We start from the raw sequence: 14,711 nt of genomic DNA on the forward strand, positions 1-14,711 counted from the left end.
AATTATTTTACATCTGTATTTTTATGACAATAATGTTCTTCAAAATTGTGTTTGAGGATGAACAATGCTTTATTTATTTCCATGAAGGCACTGACAATAACACAAACAAACACAAAGTTCGGTTTGGTGAAGACACATCCTCAGGAAATGGTCAAGATTCACAAAGTGAAGCTAAGAGAGAAGATTCCACTGGATCCAGAGTGAACAGCAACTTAAAAACAACACTACAAATATAGTCTTCTTTCTTCATTGTGTGTATATAAAAAGTAGCGTGTAAGTACCGTAATGCATATTTACCATCCTCCAAATAATAACACGTATATTGTTGTGGAAGCCAGAAATTAGACCATGTCAACAGACTACTGTTGAAACTCCAGATCAGGCTCACTGTCAATAACAAGATTCTGATTGAAGTAACACTACATTAGTTAATGTAATCATGTTGATAGTCTGGCTAATGATGGTGTCCTGCATCATACGTGAATGATAATAACAACCTGATAGCCTTTATACTGTATATCAGTCGGGGATGTACTGTTTAGACTTCAACTATTGTGTGAATTTCCTCCATGTTGTCAGAGACACTGTGTACATCCCGCTTAAAATTGGTGATGTATTGCAATAGTCAGCGTTCGTCCGTTAGCCTACCCTGAAAGGTCAAAGCTGTGCCCTAGCCAGGTACTACTTTCAGTGTACTCTGACCAACCCTGAAAGTAAATCAGGAGAAGTTGCAGTCTCTGACTGCCTTGTTTCATATTGGTTTGGTATTCATTGAGTGAAGAAATTCTCTCAGTTGTGAGACATGACTATTTGTAGAATGAAATTATCAACTACATTCTGGTACACACACAGGAATTAAATCACACCCACTGATTGTTAAGCTCAGTTGCGACGCCTGTTTATTATTTGTCTTTAGTACATAGCATATGCATATTTATGCTGACAAACAAGGAAAAGGTCAAACAAGCATCCATACATAAACATAAAACACACATACCCCATTCACATTTGAACCAATATTAACTTAAAGCAGAAACTCGACCTCAGTGGAGCAGTCACTTTTCACTCCTGTGAGTTTGAACATTTTAAACATGTAATTCTCTGCCATGATTCATAGACACTGCTCAAGCTTCATCTGGCATGAGATTATACAAGGTGGTTTGTGCAGCTGTTTCATTGTTGCTGAATGTCAGACCATCACGCTGACACCCATGAGTCATTGTCTTGAGATGCGAGGACATTTTCTAGCTCAGAACTGTTAGCACATTACAGGAAATCTATTCAGGAAAAGCCGAAACATTATTGAGCCCCCCCCACATGAGGACAAACTGGTCAAAGTACCCAGTTTGGTAGAGATCTACTCACATTAAACGAGATACGAATGCAGATTCTTTTTTTTTTTTACATGGCTCTTCTGAGGAACCTCGGAAATACCAAAACACATACACGATAACACGGTTAACAGTTAACCATGTTTCATCCTTTATCAGGCAAGTGACTATTTTTGGTAACTTGATTTTCTACATGACACTGAAAATTTTGAAAAATGTTACAACAGAAATAAAGTTTTGTTATATCCTCTGATAACACTAGTTGAATTTTTGAATTTCAATGTGTTTCAATGCTTTCCAAATGCTTATTCCCTGTGACTACCTGTCCCATCCTACCCAAGTAGGCCCAGACTGACTGCGTGTCCAAAGCGGTCATCTGCATCAGCTCACCAGCGAGTGTAAATCAATGGACAAGAACTGGTTGAACAAACCTCACAGACTGCCCAAGAAGAGTAACAGGATGTGAGACAAATCTAATCCAAACACCACGATACACCAACAATTTATGAGATTGCGACTATTCAGGTGGACAGTATTCTCGACACTCCTGTATTCTTCATGAAATGACATGTAGTGACAGTTCTGCCACAGTATTTACACTTTAAACCGCCCGCACATCATCCTTTCCTTGTTTTCTACAAATTAAACCTCCCACCCAACCCAAAAACAATCTTTCTCAAGCACCCATAGGCCATTAAGCAGAATACAGACACACATTAGCAGGTACGCTCACATACACGTAACATTTTTTCAAACATTTTGATCTGTATCATGCCTGCTGTGCAGGAGATCAAACACAAACACTTCCTGCTTAACTCATAGTAATACTCACTCACTTACAAGAAATAGTAGAGCAGGAATATATGTCTGAACAACTGTAATCAAGTGTGCTTTAACATTTAAGTGGGAGATTTGGATGATTTTAAAATGTGTTTAGGAGATTATATAGACTGGTCTCAATTCACATAAAAATGGGCATAACTTCTTTTTTTTCTGAGAATAAAGATCATGATTCTGCACAAATCAAGTAAACCTCCTGTTAGGTACTCTACCAGTAAAAACATAAGATTCACCTCCTTCATTTGTGTTCTGAAGAAGAAGTGGCTTAAGATTTGGAGATTTTCACCACAAAACAATGAGTGTCATGATATTCTACAAATAGACCCATCCTTGTGTATGCTCTTTACATCTTTAGAGAGCCGCTTTCATTGCAAGTAATTGTAATGATGATGAGAATGTATGTAACAAACGTCACTTTCTTTGCCTTGACACATGTGTTAAATGTAAAAGGTCAACTCTTGTCACATTTACTTAGTAAGTGCAAATATCTCAGGTTTGCATTAGTTGTTTGTCAATTAGTCTTCTTGTGCTTTAGCCAATAGTCTGACATCTGTCAGGAGGAATCGATAGCATGACAGCCAGTTTCTCAGCTATCCTTCACATAAAAGATTAAAGCATGTACTCTATTTCCTCCATCTGTATCATGGGTTAACACTGGCAGCTCAACTGAGCCCTTGTGTTGTCTGATAAAACAAACAGAAAGGATTTCACAAAGTCACATGACAATCAATCAACCCACCGGCCAAAACCTGAAACATTTATACAGACAGAAGATAAAGCCCAAGTGGAGGCCCCATGTGTGTCTGCAAAACGTCCGTAGTATCAAGTCCAGCCGTCTCCAAATCCCGTATCTTCGTGTGTGGCAAGATTTGCAGCAGATATGACTCAGCAGTATCAATCTGTGCAGCGACACAATCAAGTATCTGGCTGACTTTCTGAAGGACATTCTCCTCTTCTGTGTTGTGCAGCAGGACAATGTAATTAGGTTTCAACAGTCCAACAAACAGCCTGCATCCTGATGACAGTGGTCTGACGTCCATCCTCCTGCATTGTCAGTTCACGTAAATGGTAGCAATTAAATTAAGGAAGTGTATTTGCCTGTATAAAAGCAGAACTTAATAGATTTCTTAAGCACACCAACGGTCATCCATTCCTCAAGACTTCTCATCTTCTTATTTGCATGTATGTTCCTTCTCCATGTCGCTCATCCTTTAACAACCACTCTGTACAATCCTGTCCAGCAGGCCAGCTGAGAAACTTGTGTAACAAACACACGTGCACAAACACAAACACACACAAAGTTCATCCTAAATTGTTGATGCTTTATATCACCTTTTACTAATCCAGGATACATGTTACCAAGAAGGAAGTTGTGTGTATGTCCATTTGTGTGCATATTACATATGTTTGGGTTCTGTCTGGTTCACAGTTGTCTTTAGGCGTGTGTGTATGCGAGTGTCAGTTGGTCTCGTAGGAGGACAGCAGCGCGGCGTCCACTGGCTCCATGCAGGAGGGACAGGTGAAGGATCTCATTAGCCAGTCGTCTATACAGTCCAAGTGGTAGATGTGCATGCAGGGCAGGAACCGAATGGGGTCTCCATACACAAAGTCCATCATACAGATGACGCACCTGTGAAGGTGAACACAGATACTGTTTGTTGGGAGGGTGAGATGGACAGCAATAAATATTAAAAAAAATTCTGTTTAAGTTAGCTTTGAGTAATTAGTTTAAACTGCGTGAAGTTATATTTCTGTTGGAGTAGTGTCAGATGATCTAACAGAGTGTTTCAGAAAACCTTATAACACAGCCTGTTTGAGCCAGGGCTGTTGTTTCTTTATTGTGTCACATCACAATATCATTCTGATGTTCTTCACATCTGTTAAAAGTTTCCGCTGGGTCAGAGTACTGGTGTCCTACTTATTTTGAAATCTCATTTATTAAAGGCCCAAAAAACTGAGCAGTTACTAAAAAGTGATGTGAAAACACTTACTGGTCAGACAGAATCATTATTAAATTACACACATTACACTAGTTCAGTAGGTTATTGTGTAGACAGCACTTAGCAAATATAGAGTACACTGCAGCAAATGCATAGCTACAACAGTGGCCACAATTTTTTTGTTCAGTAAAAATGATGACAGAAAATGGCACCACACCACACAACTCTTGTGATGATAGCCACAGTTTTGACTCACTCTCTGATCTTCTTCTCAGAGCCGTCTCGTCCCGGGTCGTAGACGCCCTTAGGAAGGTGCTGGATGAGTCCAATTCGCTGAGCAATGCGGATCTGCTCCTCTTCGGTCAGCTGGGTGGCCAGCCGGGCTTGGCTGGGTGTTGGGTGGTAGATAGGCACATGGATCTGCTCCTATGGGGAAGATAACACAGCACTTCAAAGTACCCATCACCATCTTGTGATGCTAGTCTGTAAAATAAAATTATCTTCTTTTTTTTTTAAAAAAACCACCCAGTTTCAGAGAAGTGCTGACAGTTATGAATTACTGTGAGGTCTGCTTTGTGGTAGGAAACACTGTATTTCAATAGAACTCTCAAATAATGCAGCATGACATGAAATTTCTGTTTCACACATCCTTTGAACTGTTAATCTGATAAAGGCTTTGTTGTTATGTGTGGTCATCTCACTAACTATTCAATCATTCCTCAGAAACAGTACTTGTGGCCATGACGCCTGGTTCTGATCGCTGGCAGTAGGTGGGAGTATTTCCCCATGCCTTGTTCCAAAACTTTTAAAAGTATATTAAATGATGTGAAGGTTTTCTTGTATCTGTCATTAATGTTTCCGTGCTAAAGCACAAAACAACATTAGTCCAAATTAAACGTCTAGTAAAAGTATAATCACATCAAAGTGTGTGACAGGACCCCCACAACAGACCATGATGACTCAAATGAACATAAAGAATCACAATATTACCACACTCGCAAACTAGGCTGTGAAGCTATATTTAGTTAGAAATTACCCCCAAACGATTTTACAATATTCTTCTGAAAATTTCATTTTCGGCTCTTGGAATTATTTTATTGCACTTCATTAAAAAAACCCAGCCATTTAAAACATAATCTACAGATTAGTACTGTAATTGTGAATCATTAGTTGTAAGTCTAAAATAAGTGTTAACCCAGTGAGATATTATAAAACCCGTAAAAATACACATCATACGAACAGCAGAGCAATTGAAGCAGTGCCTGTAAGCTTTCTGAGATGCGGTTTTATTTGTCCATCTCGTGATTCTCGGTTCCACCATTGTCTGTGATAAAGTAGATTAACTTAAAAGTTAAAAGTTCACGACAGCAAACAGTTAATACACTAAACACAAGGAAGAACAGGAACACACAATTTGAGTTTCTGTCTTCTGTACGTCTCTTTTCTCTGAAACAAGTTTCCATCCACTCAAATCTCTCACTCTGGTCTATGACTGTGAGCCTTCCTTTTCATACGTCCTCCCACTACCCTGATGCCTTCCTTTACACTACATACACCAACCGTCTCTTCTAGTGTGAGTAAGACCTCCTCCTGTAGCTCTCCCTTTGCACACATTTTAATTAATGATCATTTCTCCACCTTTTAGATAATGAAGCCAGAGAGAAACCCATCTTAACTCCCCCACCCCCCCCCCAAAAAGGTTATTAGCCAGCCTTCTTAATCTGCCAGCACAGAGTAGCTGATAAAGTAAATACTGCACTGAATCTTGGTGTCAGGAGGGGCAGTCAGAACAGAACTCAGGCCACTTTGAGATTCCCTCTTTCATTTGGGTCATGTTCCCTGAACATGTCTTCATCACTTCTGTGAAGGAAATACATGTGTCATTTTATGTCTTTAATCTATTCGAAAGTAAAATTATTAATCAGTTTGAGTCAATGTGAGAAAACTAACTTCACAACCAACAGTGACAGAGCAGTTCTTCTCTTTAGAGGATCAAATACTTGATGAAATGACTTATTAAAAAAAAAACATCCCTCTTGCTGGTTGTTGCCTTTGGTTGTGACTGACACCAAATGTGTGATGAAATTAGAAAAAAACACTGGAGTACATCGAAACATTATTTAGCTTTAAGCAAGCACTTTGGGTACCATTAAATTAATGATCGTTTCATTTGAACTCTTAATTAAATCTGTATTTCTAAGCCAAAAGGTTACCATAGAAAAACCTATCAGGGAGCGACATCTGTGCTCTGTAGTAGGTAGGCCTAACCTCAAGGAAGCAGAACATTTCAAGCCATGAGTCAGCATGATTTTAGCAGCTGAGGACCTCTGACAGCCACTCCTTTGGCTCTACAGCATCCTGGTAATAAAAGCTGGAGGCAGAGCCTCAGAGGAGGGGCAGCTGCTGTACTCTGGGAGGGGTGAACTGTGCAGTGGTCAGCAATTTAATTGTTGTCTTACGCCTTTCCCTGATGTGACATGTCAGCCTGGCTGTGACAACAGTTCAATGTGTGGCTTCTGGCTGACCAGACAGACAGCACTCACAATGGACAGTGAGGTGGAGGGAAAGGTAAGGATGGTGGGGGTGGGGATGGGGGTGGGGGTGGGGGCGACATTGGTTTTCATCGTCAATAGGCAGTCCCAGTCCCAGACTGGTAATGGCAAGATGACAACCTTTGAATGAACGGGGTCAGATACGATGGAATCAATGAGATCCACCAATGGTGGGGGCTGCAGAGTAGTTTAGCTTCTTGTGTGTGACAGGTTTTGCTATTGATATTCTTGTTATCACATCAAACAACTGATCCAGACAGCCAATGGACTAGAAAATGACACAACAGCAACGGATTTCTAAATATTTTAACAAATTTAAATTGTCTTACAGTTTTATTATATCTCCTTTACTTGACTGGTAGCCAGGTACCCAACAAGACTTTTCTATCTGCTGCTTTAGCTTCTTACACTGAACAAAACCACAAGAATGACATTATAAAGAACAATTAGGGTAAATGTGCTCACATAGTTTTCATGCTGTTCTTTCTAGAGATTTTTTTCCAAAAAGGACAGTAAAAACTGCTTTATTCCCAATATGAGTCCTGAGCAGACATAATTTCAAACCACAGCTCCTGACCAAGGTCACATGATGCTGACAGGCCAGAGCAGCCTGAGCATTTAAGGGCTAATGAGAATGTGAGGGAGGGCAGAATGATGACTGGGCAGAATTCACGTTCTGATTTTTGGACATACTGTATGTTTTAAAGGACATCGTAGACAGATAAAAAATCTAAAAAATGTACCCGTAATGTCAGTGGGATCTTTCTTCTTTTATGTTTGAATTTACCAGCAAATGTTCCACATCTTCATCACATCCAGTGCAAGAAATGACTCCAGTCCATGCAAGACGCAGCTGTTCAGTAAGAGTCACCTCAGGGAAAGAAAAACCAGAAACAGGCTCTGAAAGCTTAGCTCTCAACACAGAGACCGAAGCGTAACCGAATCTGTGAACCAGACCTACATTCATCTGCACGTAATACAGGAAAGCAGGCAGTAGCTGATCAAGCACATCAGCACAAGGGAGCAAAGAGAGAAGGATGGTATGACACCGACAGGATGTGTTGGTTGATGTGACAACAGGACGTTTGTACTGCAAAACTTTATTGAGCTAACGGTGAGAAGAGGAAATTTGGATTTGGGTGACACAAAATGAAGTAACAATACACTTCATTTTATTATGTTTTCACGTCACTGTCGCTGATGCTTGCTTTAGAGGGTTCTGTTGGGTTTCACCGCGACAAACCTTTCTGGGATAGGATGGCGGCACGTGCACACACAGCGGCTCTTCTCTCTCCCGCTAGCGCAGTTCTTTCGTCTTTTTAACTGCCTGTGGTTTTGAGAGGACTGTAATTTCATCTGTGCTGAATGAGCATATATGTTACATTTGACAATAAAGTTGTCTATGAATATGACTTAACAACAGAGACAATTTAGTCATGATGGAGCAGCATCAGCCATTAATATTTAAGTGTGTTCTTATGACAGCCATGGGCTTTCATCATGATTGCACTGTAATGTAATTATTAACGAGTAAATAATTAATAATTCATCATGCAAGCCGGGGGCAAGCAACTGTCTTTCAGAAGCACGATGGCAGAGTAAGAAACTCTTTGAGTCCTGGTGGTCATGGGGAGTACTCGTAAACATCAACGACCAAACCAAGCATGTCAGTGACCTGCAGCCCAAAGGCCTGTTTGTCAGTACCACTCCAAAAATGTTTATATTAATATATAAGACAATCTCTCACAAGCGGATGCCCTACACGGCCAAAAACCAATGGCAAATTTGATTTAAGTGAGTCAATCCCCTGAAGAATCCCATGCAGTTGGACCAATAGTGAGTTTTCAAAGGCTGGGGTGATAATTATACTCCAGTGAAGGAAAAAGCCGGTATCTGACCAATCATACAAAGCCCAGTAAGTTACATGCATACTTCATGCAGACTAACAACAGACAAGTTAGTGGTTTGTTATACAGTTATATAGCAGCTCATCAGGCTATGTGGTGTCAGGACTTTGTGTGGTGAGTGTGTCATTCGACTTACTTCAGATGCACACAGTGCTTCCTGTTCAGTTTGATGCCTCATGTATACATTAATTAAAGTCTGACAGCTGATAATAAACCGTCAAATCAACATTGTCTCTCCATTTCTTCTTCAAACTCTTCAAGCTGAGGCCAAGTCACACGCCTGAATGCAAGTTCGGTCATCCCAACAGCAATACGGCTGCCTTACAGTAATTTCTAACATGTATTATATTCTTTTTACAGTGTTAACACAACAGTGAGACGAACCAAGCAAAATCATATGTCGCTGAAGACAGCTCAGCTACATGACAACACGCACAAGCAGTTAATCGTTGCAAAGGTCTGCAAAGTGTTCCAACCAATGTGGTTTCACCACAAAGCTAGCTGACGGCAGCAGATGGGATTTGTGCCAAACTTATAGTGATCAATAAAAACTCCCGTCAAAGCTCCATCTCTGAGGCCAACAGAGGAGACAGTGGCAGGCTAACAGACACAGGGAACACTCAGACTGTGTTCACATTGCCAGACTGAAATTACTCAAGTTAAAATCTGACTGTGTTAGATCAGGTTTGAGTCACTTTCAGAAGTGGATCTGGATCAGATACATATCTGAGTCATGGCCAAGCAATATTAATCGCAATTTCAATATAAATATAAATTATCAGATCAGGAATTAATGTGGCTTTTTACGTATGGTAGGATGATGATGAAATACTACCAGAGATGAGGCATCTCAGCTGTTCACCACCTGCTGGTTGAACAACTGCCACAATGTTCATCCAACCAGATCAAAAAGTCCTCCTCGCTAGTACTACCACCTTTTGTTTCAGCATGAATGCAAGGCATTGTTTCAAATATGATGACTCGTGGAAAAAAATTACCAATTTGTGCATACCTGTGTTTTAAGGTAAGATGGGTTCATAAATGAGATACAGGTCATCTAAAATTTTTACTGTGAACCGTACAGATAACAAGATCAGACGTGAGCAAAAAACTGGATTGAACAGAGACTTGTAATGTGACGGCTGACACAACGGCCTTATCTCTGTCATCTAATCCCACAGACATGAATCAGCTAGTCTCGCCAGCTGCTTTCCAAATCACCACACAAAACGCATTGATGGAAAACATACACACATTAAACTTTCATCATATGTGAGGACCTTCCTTCACGAAGCCACTCCACCCACACACATGCTAACTTGCTCGACCGCGATGAGCAAGGATCTGTATTATCATGACTGCAGAACGGCATGTTTTAAGGAGTGTCTAACTGATGAAACCCTTGTCTTAAATTGATGACTTTCTGAAGCAGCAGGGTGATCGACAACGTGTCCAAATGAGTGGATGCTCTCTGTCACAGATTTCACTGCTGTTTTTTCTTCTTTGGAGGAACTTGCCCTTAAAAAGGACCAACAGAAGTGCACTTCCCTGATACAAAACCAACACCTCACACACACTCGCTCGGCCTGAAATTTTTTTTAACAGGTATTAGACTGTCAACCAGCCATAGTGGTTAACCACTATTCAAGTCATTACATGTCTATGCAGACCACGTATGTCTGAAAAAACAAATGGACTTTCAAAACTTCTGGAACTGCCAAAACAAATATCAGTTAAAAAAAAAAAAAAAAAGAAGGTTTGACTGAAGAATGAAGACTGTAATCTTAATACATCTATGAGAATAGTGTCCACCAAAGACTCAAGCAGGCCTACGCACTGCTTTTATTTTTTTCAGACAGCCTCTGACCAGGTACTAAGCAGACTGGAATTCACCCTTCTCTGATTCACATCTGACTGTGAGTCGCAGGAAACATGGTCTGACCGTAAGCAACACATTTTAAAAATATCAGGGTTGTGTTGTTCTACACATCCTGTTAAAATGACACATGGGCTGCATATCTTCCTAAATGACCAGGGATGGAAGATTTAATTAAATGTTGTCTTTCATTCATTTTTTTTTACAAACAAGACTAGAACTACGTAATATCTTACCTGCCTTTAGTATGTACTGAGCCTACATAAAATGACATAGCAATATGGTATGTGTGTCTGTACTTTTAAGACAGTGACCAATTCTGCTTCAAATCAAGTATATGTGAGTGTTGAGGCTTTTACCAAACACACGCTTTACAAAATGTGTTAAGATGAAGTCCATGCATACAAAGAGTGTGTGCCATGTTCTCAGCCAGGATTTAGATGAGGGTTCTGGCTTCTGTGGTCACCAAGGAGACAGGGAGTGTCTGAATAAGTTCTATAAAGTAGGTTTCAACTAGTACATTAACTCTCTGGTGAAACTTTGTTTGCACAAACACAACAGAGAAAGCTGAGTAAGAGCTCTTCCAAAGAACTTAGGAAGTAGTCGTTTCACCCCTACACCATCAATCCACTTAAATACCAGAGCAGGAAAATTTGGCCCAATTACATTGTTGTATGCCAGACGTGACATACTTGTAGAAGCCCAAATAAGGACTCTGGTGAAGGCCTGCAGTGACTCACATTTCACTGATAACAGATGACAGATTATGAATAAGACCTTGTAACTGCATCAACAAGGACAGGTTAGTTTGCGTGAACCAACACAGTCCCATTCCTTGGCTCTTATGTATTAGCATAAAATGGTGTTTAAGTGACAGATTTAGCAAGCACATGACAGAATATTTTTTTCATTCAGATGTTTGGAGCCTTTCAGGATTTTGAAACTCCTTTTTGTAATAGCAGACTTGCTATTAAACAACCCACATCTTTTCAAATATTTCTGGTTAATTAGCTCTTCAAGAACTAAATTGTTTCCTTTGTGTCCATGACATATGCTAATACATCAGAGGCACAAACTGGCCAGAACTGACAACTGTCTGATAACTCAACCTATAGGTTTTCAACAGGTAGGCCATAGGGAACAATATGATGCCTAGCTGAGCAATAAAATAAAAACTAAAATCATTTATTCAAGCCAAGTAATAGGAGACATTTAACTTAATAATTTGGAAATTTGACTATGATTTTTGGCCGCTGCTGTGAATTAACAGAGCACTTCTCCCATTTGCCATTTCTTTTTGATGGATTTAATTGTCAGGAATAAGAGCAGCCTCTCAAAGCTTCATTCAAACCATACACGTAATGTATGTTCATATTATCAGTACACAGGTGATGAATTAGTACCCCAATACAAAAACGTGTTATATATCTGTTATACATTTCATATAGTATCATATAGTTTTCATTATTTATGATCAGTTTTATTATTTCAAAGAAATGCACTGAATAATGACATAAATATTAAAACAAGGCAGTCAGAGACTGCAACATCCTGCGACACCCCTGAATTCAAAATTTTACCCTGACTTACTTCATATTGGTCGCAGCAATGAATTCTATATTGTACTATCGAGTATTTGGCTTTTCATTTCACATTTGTAAGTTGACCACTGCTAGAGGTATAATGAAGCAGACAGACTCAGGACAACCTACAATATTGTTCTGGGCATTTAAAAGGTATAAAAGTGAAATTTTGACCTTGACCTTGTTTTTCAAGGTCAAGGTTGTGATCTAATTTTCATCCCCTTGCCTTTCTGAATATAAAACCTTTTGTTTCATCTTTTTATCTAATCCGGTTCCTTAGATATGTGGGAGAAAAAAGTGCAAAAGTTGTAATTTGACCTTGAGCTAGTTTTCTCAAGGTCAAGGTCATCATCTCATTTTCATCCCCTTTGTCGCCCAAATAATGTGCTTTTTCTTTCATCTTTCTATCTGCAACGGTTGTGAAGATATTTGGTGGACAGACGAACACACAAACACTGACAATTACATCACCGATTGGCAGGATGTAACAATGAACTCACTGAATTCTGCCCATGCAGCCAAAAAGACCTTCCCACCAACCTATACTTCATTATGTATGGACAGTGATCACGATGAATGGAAGATTTCTGGGTCATACATTGGATATTTAATAGTAAATTTGATCATTAGACAGGGAATTCAATAATCAGTATTTACTTCATTTCAGAAATTAGCTAATTTAGTTTCCATATCCTCAAATTCAGCATCTTGTGAAGAGAGCGGTTCTTTTGTGATTTTTTTTTACTGCCTGTAAGGACTGTAATTTCATCTGTGCTGTATGTTGTGCATATATGGTACATTTGACAATAAAGTTGACGATTACTATTATCAGCGTTGAATTTTCATTTTCATGTTGTAGATATTAACAAATTAACAGAGAGTAAAGTAAGTGTTCCTTTATTGTAAACAGATTTAAGACAGAACAGGCCTGACAACACTATAAATATACTGTTGTCCGCTAAACAGACCTGGGATATCACCTGCAGTGCTTTCAAAACACTTACCTTGAATCTACAGATAAGACTCAGCTTAACCCAGTAAGAGGCAAACATTCTGCCAAGTCCTTACCTAATACAAAGCAGTGGCAGAAGAACACACAAAAGAAGGGTACACCACGAAAAACCAGCTACAGCATGATCTGATCTGTTTGTGGATGATTTAATTATGGAAATAAGACGAGCAGACAAACAAAGTTACTGCCCTGGAGGAGATGCGAGAAAGAAGCAGCTGAGAGAAGTAACAATCACCCTATAATGTAGAACCGAGGTTTACTTCAAGTCCACTTAATTACGTGTATCGTGTTGATGTGAGTTACAGGGCAGAGCAGCTGCTGAGTTACCCCACTTAACGTGGGCAAACAGGGCCGACATGACAGGAAGACCACAGCAGGGGACGACACCGTCCTCCTGCTGTCATTTCAGCGGAGGATAAATCATAATGTGATTTCAAATGAAAGCGAGTCGGTCACAGGAGACGCTCGGATAGAACAAAGCGGATTAGTGTCGGGGAGCCACGTCGGGACGGGGTCAACGGGGTGGGCTCCTGGGGTAAACAGCTGATTTAGCCCTTTCATACAGACTGTCTGATTTTTTTTTGTAGTTTTATCTAACGTCACCGAACCGGACCGAACATCACACGATCTTATTCAAAACTTCGTTAACTTTGCTTAACGATGAGACATGAAAGGGCTAACCGGTCGTGTCTGGGTCCAAACCGAGTCAAAGTTACCTGATAGGGGGGCGGTGGCTCCTGGTCGGGGTCAGCGCCGTCTCCGTAGCTGGCCCGGTCCGACTGAGACTCGTGAAGCAAAGAAATATCGTCCGAGGTCGGAGATTTCAGACAGTTTCCCATCTCCTCCCTCTTCGGTCAAACTCTTCCCTTCTTTTTCACTCACCTCACGGACGTTAAGGCTTTAGTTTCACGGGACACTTCCACGGATAACGAGGCGAGCAGAGCGCGGTGTTTCACACACAGCTGGTGGGTCTCATCTCCCCGGCTAGGAGAGGGCTGCTCAGTTCAACAACAAAAAACATCGCTCGGCTAGCACCTAGCCACACAAAGAGCTAGCTGCTAACAGTCGGAGGAGAGCTTATACTCGATAGTCCAAGAGAATAATAAATGAAACAACCTCACATAAATCAATATCCGCAAAAACCGGCGACGCCAATAGAATTCTAAAAGCCTTAATTTAAAAATACAATCCTAACTGCTGTATCACTGTCTGAAACCTTGCTGGTTGTTAGGGACTTTCCAGCTCGCAGCTGCCGAATTACGACAAAAGATGGTGACGAAGAGCCGTAAAGCCACGCCCCGTCACAGAACGGACCAATGAGCGTTCGACTACATCCAAGACGCACTTCAGATTCATGGTCACGTTGCTCCTCTCTTGAAACGTAAACACAGCTGAGATCGAGACGTTGTTCTTCATATTATTGTAATCCTAAAGAGATTTTACTTCAACCAGTGTTGTCCTTAAAAGACTAAATGAACACCACGAATAATGGTTGCGTAATTGATCTTTTTTTTTTTTTACATCACATTCATGTGTTCTGAAATGATTATGAGCTCTATAATATTCCAGTACCTACTGTCCTTTAATCCATGGCTGCCAAGAGCTTGGAGATGAACAGGATGATGCGACTTTACATCTAATGTGCGAAGATTTAAATGTATCCGTTCACT

General features: G+C 40.2%; 1 protein-coding gene across 3 annotated transcripts; it reads right to left on the minus strand.

Annotated features, from left to right (window-relative positions):
* Nucleotides 1-70: 70 nt before the first annotated feature.
* Nucleotides 71-14,295, minus strand: rnf11b (ring finger protein 11b). 3 transcript variants are annotated; one of them, XM_068318713.1, is made up of 4 exons: nt 7,625-7,645; nt 7,451-7,534; nt 4,368-4,537; nt 71-3,801 (listed from the first exon to the last, which is right to left on the minus strand). In XM_068318713.1, exons 1-4 carry the CDS (start codon nt 7,628-7,630, stop codon nt 3,630-3,632), a joined length of 432 nt encoding a protein of 143 aa, XP_068174814.1. In that variant the 5' UTR covers nt 7,631-7,645; the 3' UTR covers nt 71-3,629. The 3 variants fall into 3 exon arrangements, with proteins under 3 accessions (XP_068174814.1, XP_068174813.1, XP_068174812.1); XM_068318712.1 differs by lacking the exons at nt 7,451-7,534; nt 7,625-7,645 and adding an exon at nt 13,758-14,295; XM_068318711.1 differs by having other exon boundaries at nt 7,451-8,257.
* Nucleotides 14,296-14,711: the final 416 nt, after the last annotated feature.

This window comes from Antennarius striatus, chromosome 7 (assembly GCF_040054535.1).
Source record: "Antennarius striatus isolate MH-2024 chromosome 7, ASM4005453v1, whole genome shotgun sequence".
NCBI lineage: Eukaryota > Metazoa > Chordata > Actinopteri > Lophiiformes > Antennariidae > Antennarius > Antennarius striatus.